The 19,803-nt window shown below is 60.5% G+C and overlaps 1 protein-coding gene across 5 annotated transcripts in view; it reads right to left on the reverse strand.

Annotated features, from left to right (window-relative positions):
• PIEZO1 (piezo type mechanosensitive ion channel component 1 (Er blood group)) overlaps window positions 1–19,803 on the reverse strand; it is a 110,495-nt gene that overhangs the window by 38,616 nt on the left and 52,076 nt on the right. For all 5 annotated transcript variants that reach the window (XM_048870829.2, XM_048870828.2, XM_048870830.2 and 2 more), the window contains exons 3-5: window positions 13,996–14,118; window positions 9,150–9,192; window positions 8,323–8,485 (exon numbers count right to left, since the gene is read on the reverse strand). In XM_048870829.2, the coding sequence (XP_048726786.2) occupies window positions 8,323–8,485; window positions 9,150–9,192; window positions 13,996–14,118 (329 nt within the window). The remainder of the gene's footprint in view (window positions 1–8,322; window positions 8,486–9,149; window positions 9,193–13,995; window positions 14,119–19,803) is intronic.

Here is a 19,803-nt window from a genome sequence, read left to right on the forward strand (position 1 = left end):
GACACGTGGAGCTAAAATTCACAGCAATGGTAGAAAGCGAGGGCCCTTGGGGCACCATGCCCAGAGAGCAGGCCAGGGTACAGCGGGTTGCAGCCACACACTGAGCCCAATCAAAGGCATGAAGGAGCCATGTTCTGGGGTCACCCCAGGCGAGTCCCCTCCTTCGCTGTCTGAGCCTGGGCCCCCTTGCCCCTAAAGTGCCACTGCCGGAAGGGTGGGCAGGGAATCGTCCCCATGCATCCTGTGGTCTCCAGTGCCCAGCTAAGTGCCCTGCGCGTGGCCCCAGCCCGGGTCGGCTTGCCAAGAGCGCTGGCCGCAGGAAGCTGCTGCACCAAGTGCCACGGCTGGAGAGAAAATCCCTCCCCTTCCCCCCACAGCTGCCAGCCTCCATCAGCTCTGCGGGGCCAGCTCTGCCAGGCACCCTGCTGGGCGCTCCCCGTGGCTGGCCCAGGCAGCCCCATCCCCGAGGCCGGGCTGGGACAAACAGCCAGTGTTAGGAACCAAGAGAGATCAGATGCTGCAGCTTGCTGGGGGACGCGGACACTTCCCACCTGCCTCCCCATGGGGGGCTGGGGCAGCTGAGACTTAGCAGCTTCCAGGCTCCGCGCCCCTGGCTCACCCTGGTCCGACCTGAGCACTCTGGAAACCCCACCCTCCTCCCCCAGCACCCAAGAGCTAACGATGGCGTTTCCCCCTAGCTGAGCCAAGGGGCTCCTGGCAGCAGCGGCTGGCACAACCCAGGGGCCGGCGCAGCTGTGCCAGCCACCTCACTGGGCAACGTTCTCACGGGCCAGTGCCAATGGGAAACAAAAGGCCTGGCCGGCCCTGAGTTAGGCTGGGGTCTGTCTCCTGTGGGCCGGGGGCACAGAGGGTGGGGAGAAGCCCCTTGGTTTCTTCACTGCTAGCACGGCCAGAAGCAATCAGAACGGTCTATCCCCGAGCAGCTGGCTTTGGACAGGCCCATGCCAGAGCTGTCTGAGGAACTGGGGAAAGCAGCCGGGTCGTAGCAGCTGAGGAATCTCACGCTGCTTTACAATCCTTCTGGCATGAAGCCTCGTGCCACCTCTGGAAGGAGGGCACCGGGGGCACTGCTCCCATCTCAGAGACGTGGCACCGCACAGCAAGTCAGGACACAGCCAGAACCCAAACCCGGACCCTCTGCTCTAACCACTAGGCCCTGCTCCCAACCAGCCACACAGCCAGCACAGGACTAGAAACAATAATCCACTCGCAACCCCCTAAAGGCCCCGCCACGCAGGGTGCTGGTGACCAGGTCCCCATCATGGGACGCAAGCTCAGCTCTCTGCCAGTGAGTCTCTTCAGCCCAGGCACCAAGCAGGGACCAGGGAGCTCTACAGCGCTCAGCTCTGAGCGCCAGAGCTGGAACGAGTTTGCTGGGTCTCTACCTGGCCCCTGTCTGGACCCATCCGCCAGTTGGGTAGGACTGGCAGCCTTCAGCCACAAAAGGGCTGGACTAGGCCCAAGGCACATTGGCAGAGCTCTGAGGATGAGCCAGCCGCCCCGAACCACTCCTGGGTGCAGCAATCAGCCCCCTCTCTGGCCAGCAGGCGCACGAGAACACCCTGACACACATCCCCCTCGCAACCCGGGGCGGGACGCTGGCGCCGTAGAGCTCTGAGGCGGGCAGGGCAGGGCAGGGCGTTGGGCTGGGAGGAGCTGAAGAGTTAACGTTCCCAGCAGGAGCGGGAGAGGGCCAGGCTCCGCGCCCCCGATCCCAGCCCAGGTGCGGCTGGGCCTGAGGCTGGCCAAAGCCCACATCCCCCGCGGTGCTGCCCCAGGTCCGCCTTTGCTTTCTGCCCCTACACGCACCCCAAGGCCCCCGACAGCTTGTTGTGGCAGCAGGGGGACATCTCCACTGAACACGGCACCCGGCAGCACCCACTACCACAAAGGGTCCCCAAACAAGCCAGACCCTCAATGCAGCGGACAAGCATCTCCAAACCGCAGAGGGAAATTTCCTTCCTACTTGGCTCACTGCTCTGGCCGCTCGGCCTCCTGCCAACATGGCCCTCTCTTCCCACACCTGCCCTCCAGCCAAGTGAGCCCAGGTACCAGCTGGGGCAGAACACGGGGGGATCTGGGCAGCGTCTGATCCAGAAGAGGCAGGAGGCCCTGCTCCCCAGGTCCGCGGCCCGGGGCTGCTTAGGCGAGCTCTCATTAAGGAATGTGAATCTTGAGGAATGTTCACAGGGGCCAGGGGCCGCGCCAATCCCAAATACAACACAGGCACCGGTTCAGACAATTCCTGGGATGGTCCAGGCAGCTCCTGGAACCGCAGGCACAGCTAATGAGGAAAACATTGTCCGTCTTGGCAGGACGAGTGCTCCCAACCCAAGGCCCCTTCCTCTGAGGAACCAGGGGCAAGTCAGATGGAGAAGAGGAGGGTCAGGAGATGGTCGCTGACTGGTAGTCATCAGAGGCCTTTCCCATCCCATAGCCACTTGCTGCCCTGATGGCCTCAGTCCTGTGTCCCTGTCACAAAACAAACCCCAGACTGGGTGCCACTTTGCTGCTGGGCTCAGCGGAGAAGCTCTCTCCATTGGGGGTGCCCCTTCCAGGGCAGGGGCACGGATCAGAGCCGGGGAAATGCAGTGCCACTACCTGCACTAGCAGTTCTAGCCTGCAGGCTCTGGAGCTGCCGGTCCAGCACCTTGCACCACCACTACGCAGACGAGAAGAGAATTCTCTATGCCATATACAATTCACCCGTGGAACTCACTGCTGCAGGGTATTAGTGAGGCGAACAACAAGGGTTCCAGATGTCCATGGATTGCAGCATTAGAAGTCCTAGTTGCTAGGATATAGTTACTCAGGCAACTGATCCTCAGGCTTCAGGCCACAACCTGATCACCAGCTGAGGCAGTAAAGCATCCCCTCCCAGGGTGTAGCCTTAGCCAGGTGCATTGTGGGCTTTTCCCACCTTCCTCTGAAGCACGCAGCACTGGCCTCTCCTGCAGCTAGACGGACCAATGCTCATTTCCGCAGCTGCAATTCCTAGGTTCCCCTTCAGGCTTCGAGTGACTGGTTGCTTCTAAAACGCCAACTCCTCAAACACAGCGGTGACCTCCTGGCCTCATCAGCTGGAGTGCCAGCGTCCTGCCCCCACAGGCACCTCTGGGTGCCCTGGCTGGGGATGGACCTGCCGGGCTGGTTTGTTCAGGGGGGAGGATTCGTTCCACTGGTCACCATTCAGCGAGGGTCTGAAGGGATGGGACAGGAGGGGCTTTCTGTGCTGGGAGTAGAGAGCGCTGCAGGACAGCACACCAGGGAGAAGGCCGCATGTGCCACCCCGCTGCCCCCAGACACCCCTTGCTGTGAGCCCCGGAGCCTGGGCTGCAGATCCAGCTGCGCCGGGCCCCGAGGGCAGCTCGCCAGGAGCACCGCTCCAGTGATGAAGCCCAGGGGCTGCAGCAGGGGCCGGACAGGGAGGCTGCGGGAGGCTCCAGGAGCTGAAGGTGGCGACACTCGGCCACCAGCCCATCTGGCCCCGGCCCCAGCTGCAGCCTGGCCTCTGGCGAGCCCCACATAATATCAGCTCTGTTACTCAGGCTGTTTCCTAGGGTCCCCATGGTAACCGAGGAGCAAACGCGGTCCCTCCTCCGCTCGCTGGGTGACTCACCTTGGGTTTTACAAGGCGCCCGGAACAAGGGATGGGGGTGGGGGGCAGAGGAGCAGGAGCTCCCTCCAGGTGGGCGTGGGGGGAACACTGCCTGCATCACCGCCCCCGCCCCCCGGCGCCAGGCAGCACCAGCCCCACGCACCCGGATTCCAAACCCCAGCCTCTGGGCAACGCAGGCCCAGCTCTGCCAAACCAGCTCCTTACCCCTGGCCCAGCGTGTGGGGTCCTGGGCAGGACTCATTCTCCTCTGGCTGGAAAGGGGGATGCACACGGCTGTCACAAAGGGTGTGCTAGACTCTATGCTGCACTGGGGCAGGGCCTCCTGCCCCCTGTCTCAGGGCACTAGAGGTGTCCCGCTGCCGGCAAGGCCAGGCCTGGTGATTTTGCTCATGGGCCATTTTCTTGGTGATTTTCCCAACAAGCCCTGAGTTTGAGGATGGGGGGTTCCAGTGGGGAGCCTGGCGGGTCAGAAGTTTGGGGTTTGGCCTCCAAAGGGTCCAACATCCAAACCGTTCCCAAATCAGTGGGGGCTAGAGAAGCCCTGGAGCAGCTCTCCTCTTCACCCGCCATGGACGTCCTGCCTGCTCCGTGCCTAGATCCTCACGCTGGCTCCATGCTTGGATCCCCCCGGCGGGATAAAAGGCTCCATGCGTCAACCTCCTTCCAAAGCCCCTGGGGTGGGAGCCGGGAAGCCGGTGACTTGCAAAGGAACGGAGACGCCAAGGAGTTACGGCCGTCAGAGAGTCCTGCCCTCCTGGAGCAGAAACGGGGGGGCTCTGGCCCTGCATGTTGGCCAGACTCGTGCTGTGGTAATTCCACTCTGCCGCCCAGAAAGCCCCACACGTGCTCAGCGGGACACAGCACTCCCTGCACGTCCTGTCCTCAGCTGCTGCTCGACGTCTCCATTCCAGCTCGGAAGTGGCTGCATTTCACCAGTGGAAGAAGGGATTTCTCTCTCACAGGGGCCGTGCGAAGATCTGTGAAGTGCTTTGAGATCCTCCGCAAACGGTGCTGCCAGAGGGCTACATATTTGGGCTCGTAGCTGCAGCAGCCAGATCTCGGGCTGCGTGTCAGCTGACAGGCTGGACAGAACTCTGCGGGGTCCGGATACTGGAGGATGTGCAGACGCAGGAGGCCAAAGCGTCCGTGGGGTTTTGGAGTAGAACCGAACCCAGTGTGCGCTGGCAGCGCTAAGTTTCCGGTTATCTGGGCAGACGCCCTGAAACTTCCTCCGTGGAGCAGAGGGAGCGTGGGGTGAGGGCTGGGAGGGAACCGCTTGGCTGGCTCTCCCCACTGCGGAGATCACGTGTCGCTCGAGGCCAGGGGTTTATCGGCACTGCGGTCGTGCCATTGCTTGGATCTGCCCGGGGGTGGACGCGGGCAGTTTGGGCCGTGCGAACGCAGCACTGAGCCAGGCGCGCTGGGCTGGCTCCATCGGCAGAGGGGCCCAGCAGCTGCTGAAACAAGGTTTCCGAGATGCCGGGAGCCTGGAGCTGGGGACAGCCTTGCCTTGCAGCTCGTGGCTGGGTGCTAGCTCAGGGACTGGGGGCTGGCGGCAGGGCCCAGCGGGGAGGGCTGGCCTCCATCTCTAAGACCAGTAGGGGTTGGATCAGATCAGCAGTGCAGGAGGCTGCAACGCCCGACTTCACATGCTCTCTCCCCAGCGGCCTCCCAGGCTCGACGCAGACTCACTCCTGCAGCCGGTGGCTGTTACATGGGAGCTGTCTGACCAGCTAACAAAGGCTCCAGCTGGGGCTATTGCAGGGAAGCACCAGTCCGGGATGGGACCGACTGGCCTCATCCTTCCATTCGCCCCCCACTTTTCCGGGAAACACAACGGGCCAGGTTCTCTGCCATCACACCAGGGCACTCTGTGTCCGTGGCAGAAGCAGCTGGCTGCTATCAATCCATGACCCAGGCTCACTGGACACAGGCCAGGGAGGACCAGGATGGGTGGGGGGCCTGGCCCTGTGCTCCACACTCTCTGTGGGGTTCTCCCCCACCTGCCTTGGGGCCCCTCATACCCAGAGCCATGCTGAGGGGGCTTGGGTGAGTCAGGCTTGGAGCAGCTTGTGGACAATTGTGCCAGGATTAGCCTCGGGTGCTGGTCTCCTCCCTCAGGAGAGTCTTTGTGGTGCCTTGAAAGGGCAAGTCAGCTGGGGCCCTTGATGTGGTTTGCCGCAAAAGGCCGCCGGTGAATGGGCCAAGAGCCCGCCCGTTCCCATGCACAGACAGGCCCTAGGGTGACTTGCAGGCAGGACAAAGGACGACTGCACTGAGCCGGGAGTGCAGGTGATGGGAGGAACCGAGCCCCACCCATGTTTGGGGGCTCCCTCGCCCTGCAGTTCCAGGGCGTCAGTCGTGGGGAAAGGGCCCAGGTGACCCCGGTCAGTCAGGCCAAGGGAATCAGAACCCTCTGCCCTTCTCTAGAGCTGTCCGTCTGCCTGAGGCACTTTACAAACCAATGGGAAAACTGAGGCACAGGGCAGGGGAGGGCCTGGCTCAAGATGGCAGTACAGCAATGCCAGAGCTGGGAATGGAAGAGGTCCCCAGTTTCTAGTCCTCTGCTTTAACCCCAGCTCACGTCCCATTCCCATAAATATGCCCCAGGGTGGCGGGCGGGGATTCCCTCCCAAATTCACTGGGAACAAGGGGTGCCCGAGCCTCTTCTTCCAGAGAGGGAAACTGAGGCACAGGAATGGACCACAACTTGCCCTAGGTCAGATGACAGAGGCAGCGGTGGAGCTAGAAACAGCACCCTGCTCTCTGGACCCACAGCCCCAGGCCCTGTTCACTGGACAGGGCTGCCTCCCTTCTGGCAACCCAGCGGGCTGGTCATGCTCTTCCCCAGGCCTTTCATTAGCACACGGCCAGGCCACGGCATCCAACAGCACCGGCAGTTAGCGACCAGCACACCTGCCCTAGCCACCAGGGGGGACCCCGAGGGGAAGGGGTCAATGGGTCAGTGCAGGCAGACAACCCCGGCTCTTGGGGGAGATCCAGTGCAGGCTGGCGAGTACAAGACGTGTCCCCCGTTAGGAGGCTGCACCTTGCCCCGTCCCAGGGATGGGTCCCTCCCAGGCCCCAGAGCTGAAGAGCCCTTCATGCGGACAGGGTTTGCAAGGCCAATGAATGCAAGGCCGGCACGCAGCAGGCATCTGGTGCAAACTGGAACAGTCCAATCTCTCACTGTCAGCCCTTGAGCACCTGCAAGCTCTGGGGGCTGAGACAGGGCGAGGCCCAGTGTGAAGCTGAAGGATCTGCCCCGTAAATTAGGCAGCAGTGCCAGATTCCACAGCCGGGAATGCGGTTCCCAGGGGGCCAGGTTCGCTGGTCCTGGCTAATCCCATTAGCACATCTGTTCCATAAGTGGTCTCTGGGGCTTCCTCGGCCAGGCCAAGCTTCCCAGGCTCCCAGCTGGCTCCAGCGGCAGCAATTTGAAAAGCTAAATAATGCTCAGGAGGGAGCTCAGCTTGGCCAGCTCCTGTGCTAAGCGGCGGGCTGGCTGCAGACAGGTTGGGGCACTTCTGTGCTGCAGATTAACCTGGGACCAGACAGACCTAGCCCCTTGAACTCCTCCTCGGGGCCGCTTTCCCAGGAGCTCAGTGTCAGCTAATGGGATTCCCCGTGTATGAGGGCCAGGACGGTACAATAAGTACATCATTTTCCAGCTCTCTAACACCTCCCATCCCAAGGGCTCTCCAGCTTAGTGCACACGCCAGGCCCTCTGAGCTCATGTACACAGCCACGGCAGAAGCAAGCCTCACGTATGCACAAGGATCACTTTCCTCCTACACTGAAAAGGGAGGTCGCCCCGTCGCTGAGGGGTGTGAAAAATCCACCCCCCACGGCAGTGTCGTTCAGCTGACCTAACCCCCGGTGTACACAGTGCTAGGTCAATGGAAGAAAACTTCCGTCCACCTGGCTACCGCCTCTTGGGGAGGGGGATCCCTGCACCGCTGCAGCTGTTCTGTTTCCGAGTTTCAAGTGTAGACAAGCCCTAGTGCCAGGCAGCCACGTCTGGTGCCCCTGTTTAACAGGGCAGAACTGCTCCGGACAGGAAGGACAATCCTGTATCCAAGGAATCCAGCCTGTTATCTTGGCTGGGGCTCTGGAAAGAGCAGGGCCGTGGCTGGCAAGGAAAGGAAACACACACCAGCTGCGGACCCAATGCTCATTATCCTGAGGCAGGTCTGGCCTGGCCTGGCCTGTGCTGGAAGTCCTTCCCCCACCGCACGGATTGAAGCTGCAGACACAAGTCAAGGCCATGGCTGGAGCCCGGAAGATCCCCGTGGCCGTGGAATGGTTCTGTTGAGGTCCAGATTCTAATGGGGGTGCGGGGGTCATTCCTGAGTCCATGCCCTGCACAGGACAGCTCCCCAAAGTGTGTGTGGAGGGCTGTTTGTGTGTGTGTTTGGTCTAGAAGAAATCCCATCACCTGAGACACTGACAGCCAGTCTGGACAAGGCCCTGGGGAAGAATCCTGCCCACGGGAGGGGCTAACAGAAACCCGGGGTGGAAAAGCCTGACAGCTCTAACCCACAGCTAGAGCAGTTCACCAGCTTCCTCCTGCCGCTGGGCACGGGCCATCCCAGCAGGGACCGCACCCGGGCCTGGCGCCTGTCCGTCAGAGACCAGCCATCTCAGCTGGTGGAGAACCCAGTGTCGGGGCAGCGTCTCACCTGTTCGAGGGGCTCGAGCGACTCCAGCCTCTGGACACGCACCGCTGCACTGCCCTTGGGCACCAGGCGGTGGCCCAGGCCGAGGCAGGTGGCAGAGACCAGCAGGATCCCCAGGTCGGGAGCCACCAGGCGCACAGAGTTGGGGATGTCGTTTAGGTCCAGCCTGCGAGGGAACGAGTCGGAGGGCGGGGGGAGGGAGAGGTAAACACTCGCCTGCCGACAGGCCAGCCCCTCGCGCTGTGTGAGACCCACGGGCAGAGGCCAGTGGGAGTGGCTGTGGGGGGACCCACGTGGCTCAGCCACGGTTGTGGGAACAGACCATCAGGGAGCAACGCGCCCTGCCACGTGCTCCTGCTGGCCACCCCACAGCTCCCTCTGGCCCTGCCTTGGGCGAGCGAGTCCCTCCGCCAGGCTGGGAGGGAAGCTGGCAAACCCAGCTGGGACAAGGAGACTGCGGCTCTGCCTTCGCCCTCTGCCAGCACAGCAGCAAATGCCTTGAGTCGCTGCGGCGGCATGCTGGGGCACACAGGCGGGCTCTGGCCCTGGCCTGTCCCACCACACGGTGCTGCTGAGGTAGGCGTAAGGCCCAATTGTGAGACACTCCCCCGGGGTGGGGACCTGCCTTCTGAGCCTCCCCCCAGCGATCAGTTCATGGGCTGGAGCACAGCCCCCGATGGCCCCCGTGACCACCCAGCCAACGCCCAATCACAGCAGGGGCTTGGCTCCCTATATGGGGCCCGCCCCAGAGGAGCGTGCCTGGGGCCGCATGCGAGAAAGCCATCACCACCCAAGCTCCACGCGGCATAATGCAGAGATCTGCCCCTTACCTGGTGACCCCAATGTGACGGGCGAGCGTTTCCCACGTGCTGCCTGTAGGGAAGCAAACAAAGAAGGAGTTAGCCTGGCAAACCCCCTGGGAACGGACACAGACACCAAGACATTGCTGAGCCCAGCAGCAGATGGACAGTGTCTGAGCAGGGGAGCTGAGGGCCAGCACAGGGCCAGCAGCGCCTGATACCACAGCAGGTGGCCGCCTGCAGTAACTCACCAGCTTGACCCTCGCGAGCCAAATGGCTCAAAACTAGAATGTTTCACCTAAAGGAACAGTGTGACTAGTGCAGGCTTAGATCACCAGACCGTGTGTGCAAAACGGCACGCACCGAATCTGTGCAAAGTTACTGCAAGGGCACGTGGGAGGGAACAGTCAGACGGCTATTTCTGCCCCCGGCTGTTTGCACACCCAATTACGGTCCTAGCGAATACTGTACATTCCGCTTTGCCCATAGAAATGCCAGGTTCAGCCCTCTAGATCTCACATTTATACAGCATCTTCCAAAGAGCTGAAAGCTCTTTCCAGACTAGCCATGCAGGGATCGCTTTGCCCACCGCTGAAATGCGATCACCTCCGAGGTGGAACGGGCCGGCTGTCTAACAGCCTCATAGTATCCGTTGAGGGGAGGTGTCACAGAGTCCCCGGGCGATGCTCTGGAACTGCTCCCTACAAAGCCAGGCAGGACTATGGAGGAGTCTCCTCTCTGGGAGCAGCCTGTCTGCAGGACACACAGCTCACACAGCTTCCACCTTCCTGGGTCTGACCTCGGAGCATTCAGCATCCTCTGCCCCCCGTGTGTTTCCCACAGCGAGTCCGCTCAGGCGGGGTCCTGGGGAAGCCAGAGGGTCCTGCACCCCAACTCCGCAGTCAGACGGGACTCTCAGCCAGCCAGTAAAACAGAAGGTTTATTAGACGACAGGAACATGGTATAACACAGAGCTTGTAGGTGCAGAGAACGGAACCCCTCAGCCGGGTTCATTGTGTGGGGCAGTGAGCCAGACAACCACGTCTGCCCTTCATTCCATGTCCCCAGCCAGCCCCAAACTGACCCCCCCTCCAGCCCCTCCTCCTCTGGGCTTTGTCCCTTTCCCGGGCCAGGAGGTCACCGGATTCCTTTGTTCTCCAACCCTTTAGGTCTCACCTTGCAGGGGGGAAGGGCCCAGGCCATCAGTTGCCAGGAGACAGAGTGTTGGCCATTTATATACACTGGCCTTTTGCTCTGCAACAATTAAACTCCCTTATCCCACCACCTAGAGACTTAAGAAATGCCTTGGGGAAACTGAGGCATCCCTACAGTATTCAGAGGAAACATTAAGAACAGTCCCACTTTGTCAGAGGAGGATAAGAATAATCTTCGATCTAGCTGAAACTGCAGAGGAATTTAGGAAGCAAAATGCAATTTGCCAGGTTGGAATTGGAGCCGGACACTGGGGTTCCCAGCCCTGCTCGGGGGGGGCTGCCGTAACCCCAGGTGGGTCAGGACCGTAGCATTGCCATCTCATTCTTAGCCCTGCAGCCGGAGCGGACTCCCCAGAGTGCACATGGGGAAGGGCACATGGGGCCACGGCCACCCTTGGCGCAGAGGCAATGGAGACCCACCAAGAATTAACGTGGACCTTTGAATCCTGCCTCATGCATTCACAACGTGCCCCTGTCATGCAGGGAATCCGTATCCCTATCGCCGTGCCGTGCACTGCTGAGTGCATCCTTCCTTCCAGAGCGCCCTGGCTGGGAGCAGAGCCCGGCTGGCTGGGACACCTGACTATGGGGCCACGATATATCCGACAACACTGGGGGGGCGGGGGCCACAGATGGGTCTCCTTGAATGGCAAAGAGCCCCCCACAACCCTGGCCCCAGGCTGCTGCCTCCAGCAACGTCCCCAGCACACGTGGATGCGGTACTGCTCGGGGGGACGCCGCCAGCAAAGCCCTTCTCCCTGTCAAGCCCGGAAGAACGAGAAGGGCAGGGTGCCAGGAACAGGAGCAAGGGCCAGTGGAGCTGCTGAGAGCTCAGACGCCACCCGCTCTGCAGCTGGCTAGCGAGCTCGTCGAAAGGGTCAGCAGGTGTGGGGAGCTGCTCCATGGCAGGGGCAGAGGGGAGATTGTGTGCTACAGCCCCACCCCCCCTCCTCCACAGCACCTCCTCCCCGCAGCCCCGTGCGGCACCGCCCGGCGCGTACACGCCTTCCGTGCCGGCGTTCCCCGCGCCGCCCTCTGACCGTCCGGCCACCTAGACTTCCACGACAGCAGCAACAGTGACATCTCCAGCGCATCTCAGCAAACTTCTCCCTGGCCCAGCAGGACCTCTAAGAGCGCCCCCCAAGGGACTGGCACACCAGGGGCTTTCTCCTTCTAAGAACGCTCGCCAGCTCAAGGGCCAGGGATGTGGCAAACGTGAAAGCCGTAGTTCTGATGTCACATTCCCAAGGCTTGAACGGTCTCTCCCGCTTTGCTGCATCTTTCGCAAAAGGTCAGGTGGCTGTTTAATGGGGCATCTGCCCCGGGGCGACGCAGGTGGAGGTCTCTGTACACCGACCCCTCCCCTTGTTTGACACAGTTTGATGTAGGACACGGGGGTTATGGGAACACCTTCGGCCCATACTATCCATCAAAATGAATACTACAGGATGAGCCGGGACCACCGCTCGAGGAAACGGGAACACCAGACAGTCCCAGCTCAGCTGTCCCAAGTCCCCCACCCCAACCCGGGGCTGGAACAGAACAGGCCAGGGAGCAGGTTGTGACGAAGCGGGACTGTTCTTAATGTTTCCTCTGAATAGTGTGGGGGTGCCTCAGTTTCCCCAATGCAGTTCTTAAGTATCTAGGTGGTGGGATAAGGGTGTATGATCGTTGCAGTGCACTAGAGGGCAGGTGTGTGCAGGGGTCAGGACACAGAGAATGGCCGACACCCTGTTTCCTGGCAACTGGTGGCCTGGGCCCTTCCCCCCTGCAAGGTGAGAGCTAAACGGTTGGAGAACAAAGGAATCCGGTGACCTCCTGCCCCGGGAAAGGGACAAAGCCCAGAGGAGGAGGGGCTGGAGAGAGTTTCAGTTTGGGGCTGGCTGGGGACATGGAGTGAAGGGCAGATGTGGTTGTCTGGCTCACTGCCCCCCAAAATGGACCCGGCTGAGGGGTCCTGTTCTCTGCACCTACAAGCACTGTTTTAGACCATGTTCCTGTCGTCTAATAAACCTCTGTTTTACTGGCTGGCTGAGAGTCACGTCTGACTGTGAAGTTGGGGGGCAGGACCCTCTGGCTTCCCCAGGACCCCGCCTGAGCGGACTCGCTGGGGGAAGCGCACGGAGGGGCAGAGGATGCTGAATGCTCCGAGGTCAGACCCAGGAAGGTGGAAGCGGTGTGAGCTTTTTGCCCTGCAGACAGGCTGCTCCCAGAGAGGAGACTTCCCCAGAGTCCTGCCTGGCTTCATAGGGAGCAGTTCCAGGGCATCGCCCAGGGACCCCGTGACACAGGTACATCTCCTTCACCTTGACAGTTCCGGGAGCCGAGCAATCGGATTGGCCGAGCACTGTCAGGTGACGCCCAGCGGACACCTATATTCTGGGTGGATTCCAAAGGAGACACACAGAGCCAAGGCCCAGGAGAAGCTGGTTTCTGGGGACAGAGGTGGCTGCACACCCCCCTCTCCCATCTTGCTCCCCTTCCTCTGCCCCCTGCCACACTGGGGAGGAAGATCTGTAGGGTCTGGGGAAGGAGGGCCCACGGGGAGCAAGACGGGGGCACTGGCTGCAGGGAGCCCCTCGCTGGGAAAGGAGGAAATTTGGGAGTAGGGGGACATTTCTCCCACTGGTTGTCCTGGCTTGCCGGGGAGTGGTTCACTGGTGTGTACTATTCGCAGCCCTGACCGGCCAGGCTGTTCCCGGGGGATGGGGGGAGAGACGGCGGGAACAAGCGGCAGAAGCCAAGCCTGGCTTTCCATAAGGGAAACAATTTCCTACTGCCTCCAATTCCGCTCGGAGAAGAGGAAAGGCACTTGCCAGACCCTCCCCCTCCTCCAGAGACCAAACAGACTCCGTCTGCCATAGGCTGCGAGAGAATCCAGTGTAAACAGAACTGCAGGGGTTGGAGGGCAGAGGCACACACCTGCCCCGCTCACCCCTCGGCCAGCCTGCGCCCATCTGGGGATGTTGTTCGACAAGTAAGTAAGAAACCTCTGAAAGCAAAGTGCCAGCTCTTCATGAAAGCTTGCGTTGGGCGGCAGGAGGGAGCCCGGGGGCATTTTGCAAGGCATTTGGAGAAGAGCAGAGGCTTGGGATAAAAATGGGGCTAACTGGAATCAATCCAGTAGCTACCACTGAGATGCAACAAATATTTACATTTGCCCCCAGAATGGGGAGGAAAGGGGGTGGGAGATGGGTCCTGGAAAATCATAGAGGGAATCCTCTGACAATTCCTGACCAAGGCTGGGGAAGAGTCACCCTGCCCACCAAATGCACACTTGGTCAGTCCATGCTGAGTGGATGCCTGTGCAGTGCAGCTGTGATCTAGGTTGCTCAGATATCAACTCCTGCCTGGGATATTTCACAAGTAACTACAGTGCACAAGGTGGGGCAGGTAATATCTCCTTTTGGACCAACTTCTGTTAGTGAAAGAGACACGCATTCGAGCTCTTCTTCAGGTCTGGGAAAGGTGCTGAGAGCGCCCCAGCCAAACCCCAGAGGGAACAGACTGGTTCCCAGATCTGACTAGCAGAGAGGAGTGATGGGCGAAATGGGCCCAGTAACGGAGCTGGGACTGAATACGACTGACTGGGGCCAGGGGAGGAGCTCACTGCGCTGCGCTGAAGAACCCCCAGCAGAGCCACATGGGGGCTCGGTACTCACAGTTCTGTCCCAGCAGCTGGCCCAGATCCGGCACAGTGTACAGGCATATCTGGAAGACCAAGTGGGCAGTGAGAAAGAGGATGCTGGTTCCCAGGAGAGCTTGGAGGAGACGACCTGTGTGCCCTAGAAGACAAAAATAACCCCCCGGTTATTAAATCCTCCTCCTGGCTCACCTCCCAGCCGAAGGCCCCAATGCTTTTTGCACTGCGGCCAGCATCCTTGTTTCACAGACGGGGAGAGAGAGAAGCTGGGTGACTTGCCCAAGGCTCTGCACCAAGACAGTGGCAGAGTTGGGATGAGAACCCCAGTCCCCCCTGCTCTAACCACTACACCCCACACTGTGGGTGACGTTTCCAGGGCCAGAGAACGATTGCATCTCCCACAAACGCTTCGCCAGCTGCGTACAGGGAACCTGACCCACTGCTGTGCAAACGCAGGCCTCCCCCCGGCAAGCAGCTCCACCGGTTCAACCGCTGGAGGGGCTCAGCCCACGCCGTGCTCTAGCTGTGTCTGACTGGGCCGGAGGTGGCTACGTTATTCCCGCATTCCAGCAGCGTGCTCGGACACCAGCATCCTAGCCAGCCCCAGCTGCGGTTGGTGCACTGCTCCCCGGCGCACGTTCCCTTCACAGCATCACCGACTGGGAGCAAAACGCACACAGCTTCTGTATCGAGAGCCCCTACCTGGTCTGGGGTCTCTCAAGCCCCACCCACATGGCACTCCTCACACTGACCACCAGGGGGCACAGTCAGAGCACACCCCCCACCCTGTCCTCTGCAAGCTGGGTCCCTGTGTCTGTCCTCACACCCAAGGGGTTGGGAGAAGCAGCCTCCAAACCTTCCAAGGTTGGTTGACCCAGGAATGTGTCACCCTGCATGCTATCGGAGGAATGTCCCTTCCGCCCCTTGGCATCAGGAGGGCTATGTCCCAGGAGAGTCCAGCCGGACCCACCCAGAGAGGGCCGGGGCCCACTTCCCAACAGACGCCCACGCTTGAGGGGCCTGCAGCTCCCCGCCCCAGGCCTCCTGGGATTTCTCCCTGCAGAATGGCAGGGGCAGGATCGGCAGGGACCATTCCATCACCAGGAGCAGAGAGGAGTGCAGATCTGTGGGAGGAAGGGAGGGAGGCTGTCACAATCCTGGGAGATATCCACACACAGGTCAGATTGCACGGTGGGGCCATGGTGCCCAAGCAGCGGTCCCCCATTCCAGGAACAGCTGCAGCCAATCAGGACAGGGCAATCCAGGGAATATGCCAGGGAGGACTTTGTTCTTAGTGGGGCCCACAGCTGAAAGAGACAGCGTGAGACTATCAGGACCGAGGCGAAAGATAGACCGGGTGTGATGTCTGGAAGCAGGATGGGAGTTGGGGAGTGGGAGGTGGGGACGGCTTATGATGTCCCATAGGGATCAGCCTAGAGTAAATTCCAAGTGCTTCTACCTGGAAACAAACAGGCAGAAGAGTGTCCACACCAGCCCTGCAAAGGTGCTAGCAGCCTCAAGTTATTAGCAAAGGATTCCTTCAAGGCAACTCTAGCAAAGTCACACTCTTAGACCGGAATCAGGAAGGCCCCCGGGGGCTCATTTAAACACAGACCCACTGAAGGAGGCGGTGGGAAACAAAAGGTCCCTTCTGGGAGAGATTCCCTTGGGAGCAGAGATTCCCATGCGAGGCAGACGGGGGAGAACTAACCCTTCTCCTCACTAGCAAGATGGGGAACATGACTGGCGCGGTCTGCCAGGCCACGGGAAAATGTGGGTGGGGCGGTCACAGAGCCCGCCAGGCCCTCTGCTTTGGCGCAGGGTAGCCCAGACCACAGCAAGAGCAGCACCAATGTCCAGGCCTCCCCCAGGAGTTGGGGGCTAGATGCTGTCCCCTGAAGGCCTTTGGTGGGCAGGGATCGTGCCCTCACGTGCCCGTTAACCCCAGCGGAGTCTGCCCGGTGCACACTGATATTGCACCCCCAGGCAGTATCTTTGGGACCACTGAATCAAATCTCTGAATGGCTCATGTCGGGCTGTGCTCTGCCCCGGGGATGGGGACCACAGCTCCTCCAGAAACTCAGAACAGCCGGGGGTGGGGGGTGATTAAGGTGAGTCACTGACACTAGCCAGCTCTGGAGAGGAACCCCTCAGCGAGGTTTCATAGACTGGTCAGGCTGGGTTTTCCCGAGACTCAGAGACAAAGAAAGGGCTTTTGGTGTAAAAAAGATGAGCTTGAACTGACTCAGGGCCTTCTTTCTGTGCCAGCGACCAGACTGGGCCTTCTGTCCATGGGGGCCCAACCCAGGGGGAAGGGCTGGAAAGACTTGGGCCTGCTAGGGCTCCGGAAGGCTCACGGGGGACCTCGAGCCTGCGTCCAGGAACCTTTATGGTTAACAAGCTTAGAAAGAGCTGGGGGTAACTGCGGGCACTAGAGAAAGCGAAGCGCAGAGGCTGGCTGCTAGGCAGACGGGCTTGCTGGGGGTAGCAGTGCATGGCAGGAGCTGGGCAGCCTAACCCCTGGTCAGGAGGGCGTGGGGCATGCCCTGCCCATAGACAAGTGACGGCCGGAGGCCTGAGACCAAACTGGTCACCCCTGGAGCTGAGGGTCTCAACACCAACCCCCATCACTACGACTGGCTGAATCCACACAAGAGGGGGATAGGATCCCCTGCCTTGGGAAACCAAGAGGGGAATGAACCCTGGATCTCGGGGGGTGTCATGCAGATCCCTACTTCCTCCCCAGGCTCCTACATTAACTGATGGGACACCATATGACTGGCCGAGTCTCTCTCTCTCTCACACTCACACACACACACACGGCTGACAGTTCCCACACCCACTTCATCGGCCCACGAAGGACTTTACTGTGTACACCCTTTCACAGCCTTTGTGCACCCCCAGCACAGCTCTACCTGCGTAAGGATCGGTCCCATTTGCACACACGCAGCCAGCCCTGTCCAGCTGCAATGCTGGAGGAGTCAGACACACTCTCACAAAGCAAACAGCTCAGAGAAACAACTCCTGCCCCACACACCACTAGAGAGCACCAGCCCTCGGGCAGGCTGGGAAGGGCACACCCCTGTGCGGGGCACAGCAGCCACAGCCAGCCCGGGCAATGGGGGCCATGCAAAGTGATCAGTTTACATCTGAGATGAAACTGGACCTCCCTTTGGTTCTGCTCCAGCTTAGAGACGGGGCCAAACCCCGAGGCCCCGAGTTTTGGGTATTCAACAGCCAAACCAAGATTGTGTAATTCTCAATCAGATCCTTTTCAGTGGCTCACAGCCACGCCACTTCATACAGAGCACCAGCCGTGAGGACTCAATCCGGCATGGGGCTGAGTGCTCCGACCCAACCCAGCAAAGCTTAGACATGTGCTTGATGTCAATGGGGTGTTGTGCCCTGCTGGATCGGGGCAGAGTGCTCTGCACATAGCAGGATCAAGCCTGCAGAGAGGATGGCTTGAAGGAGAATCCCCGTACCTCCCGCAGGAACCTCGGGCTCCCCTGGGGGAACTCAGTCAGACACTTGTGCTAGGGGCCACCCCTTCCGAGGGTCTCTCCTGTAGGAGGCCACGTCACAATGCAATGCCGGCGGGGACTGTCTCGTCTTCTCCCAGCCATGCGGCAACTATGACTTCCCTTGAAGAGGGGACCTGCAAATACTTCAGACCAGCGGCATGAGCCAGATGCCCCGAACAGCCTGGAAAGAACAGGGCACAGGGGGGGACATTCTCCCGTTCCTGCCAGCCACCACCTTCTCTTCTACATGCACCGGGATGCACTGTGCCAGCTGCTGAGCACATCCCAGCTCCAGGCGGAGCACAGAACCGGCGCTCCGGGGGCGGGAGAGGGAGCTAAGAGGGGCCAGCGCTCGGTGTGCGTCTGTTCAGTTTTAAAATGCATGTGCAATTGCACTTCTGTATCTGTGCACCGTGACCACAGTGATGTGCACAAACCAGGCCAGCTGAGGTGTGCGTGGAGGGAGATTTCGCAATTTGCACACACCATCGCGGTCCCACACATATAAATTAGACACCGAATCACCAAAATAAAGCAAAAATCCAGCAGTCCATGCCCAGGCTTTACGCTGGGGTGTTTGTGCTGGGGCAGGGAGAGAAGCTGGGGATTAGATGCTGGGCCCACGGATTGAGTCCCCAGTGCTGCGTTTTTCCTCTCTACTCTCAGCACAAAGGGACCTTTGGAAGTGGACGATGAACATCGCCCCGCGCATGCTGTCCCATCTGGGGCAGCCCCATTGATTCCATACAGCAGGCTGGGTGCCAAGAGCAGAAAGGTTTAGGTAAAAATCCCCTCCCTCCCTCCCTCCCTCCCACTGCTTTGACACCAGGATCTCACAGGGCTCAATGGACATTCATGAGTTAAACTCAGCATGACTGGTATGCTGGGAAGAGCTATCACACCCCCCCCCCCCCCTTACAGATGGGGAAGTGAGGCACAGGGTCAGACATGGGGCATGGGTTAGAGCCAGGACACAAAGAAGGAGAAAACGCCCCCAAACGGCCGGTGTGCTATCCAGGACAGCCGCTGGCGAAGGTGACGGGCAGCGGGATACGGAGCCTCACAGCTCTGCAAAGCCAGTGCCAACCCTGCCGGGTGCAGCAGTCATGACCCAGTAGCTGGGGTCCCATGGGAAACAAGCTGGTGGGTCCCTGTGGGGGGGGCAAATCCCTGGGGTGATACCACCCCAAATGCCCCCCAGTGGGCAGTCTCAGGGACCTCCCCTCTTGCTTAAATGAAACCCCTGGGCCCAGCTGGCCCTGACAAAGGGGAGCTGCCCAAGGATCCAGGCTCCCCTCCTCACCCCACCGCACCTTCCTCTGCCTGGGGCCTGCAGAAATGAAACCCAGCTGGGCTCCCGCGGCCTGCCAGGGATGGCTCTTCTCCCCACCCCCCTTCACCGCAGGCTGCGGCCCTGGCTCAAGCCAGCCTGGAATTTTCCAATCGCGAGCCACAAGGTAGCCAATAACTTCAACCCCCCCACACCCTCGATAATAACCCCAGTCAAATCTTCCACCAGATGCTGCCTAGCCCCTTGTGCTCACACACGCCTCATAAATCCAAGGATGCCAGACTTGGGGGGGCTCACATTTTCCTCTCCCAGCTGGAAAGAGAGATCCCGGGAGGGGAGGGAGAACTGGCCCGTCCAAAGTCTCACTCAGTGATGATGATCCTTTACTGTAAGTCAGCTCTGCGGCTCGCCGGAGAGAGCTGGGTTCGGATGGCATGAAAGCCATGAAATATTCAGGGGCAGAAGCTTTTAGTGGTGGCAAACGAGGGAGGCCAGTTCTGATTATGGATCTTTTAATTGTTGCAGGGGGCGGGCGGTCCTGGGGCCCGATCCAGACAGGCTCCGGCAGCAGGGCAGCCCCAGTGCCAGCTCTCGGAGGAGGGGCGGCCCGCTCGCCACACCCCAAAGCCCTGCCAGCTGCCCCAAAGCCATGGCACTGCCAACCTCTCCCCCTGCGGGAGGCACTGCCTGCCCGCCTGCGGTGGGTCTCCCTACACCGGAGGCCCCCAGCAGCTCCCACCAGCCCAGCCATGGACGGCCCCCAGGAGATGCTGAACAGCTGATCTCATGGGGCTCCTGCTGCAGCCAGCCCCCCCGCCCGCATGCCCCTCTGCTCCTGCGGCGAGCACGGCGAGGCAGGGGGGCTGACTCGCAGCATCTCCCTCCTCCCTGGATGGATGCAGCTCGGCTCTGAGGTTTCTGGTTAATAAGCCTGGTGTTTGGACCCAGCCATTTCAGAGCAAGAGGCCTATTCATAGCACGGCCGGGCTATAATTAACAGCGGTGCTACTGC

This window comes from Caretta caretta, chromosome 12, assembly GCF_965140235.1.
Source record: "Caretta caretta isolate rCarCar2 chromosome 12, rCarCar1.hap1, whole genome shotgun sequence".
In the NCBI taxonomy this organism is placed as follows: domain Eukaryota; kingdom Metazoa; phylum Chordata; order Testudines; family Cheloniidae; genus Caretta; species Caretta caretta.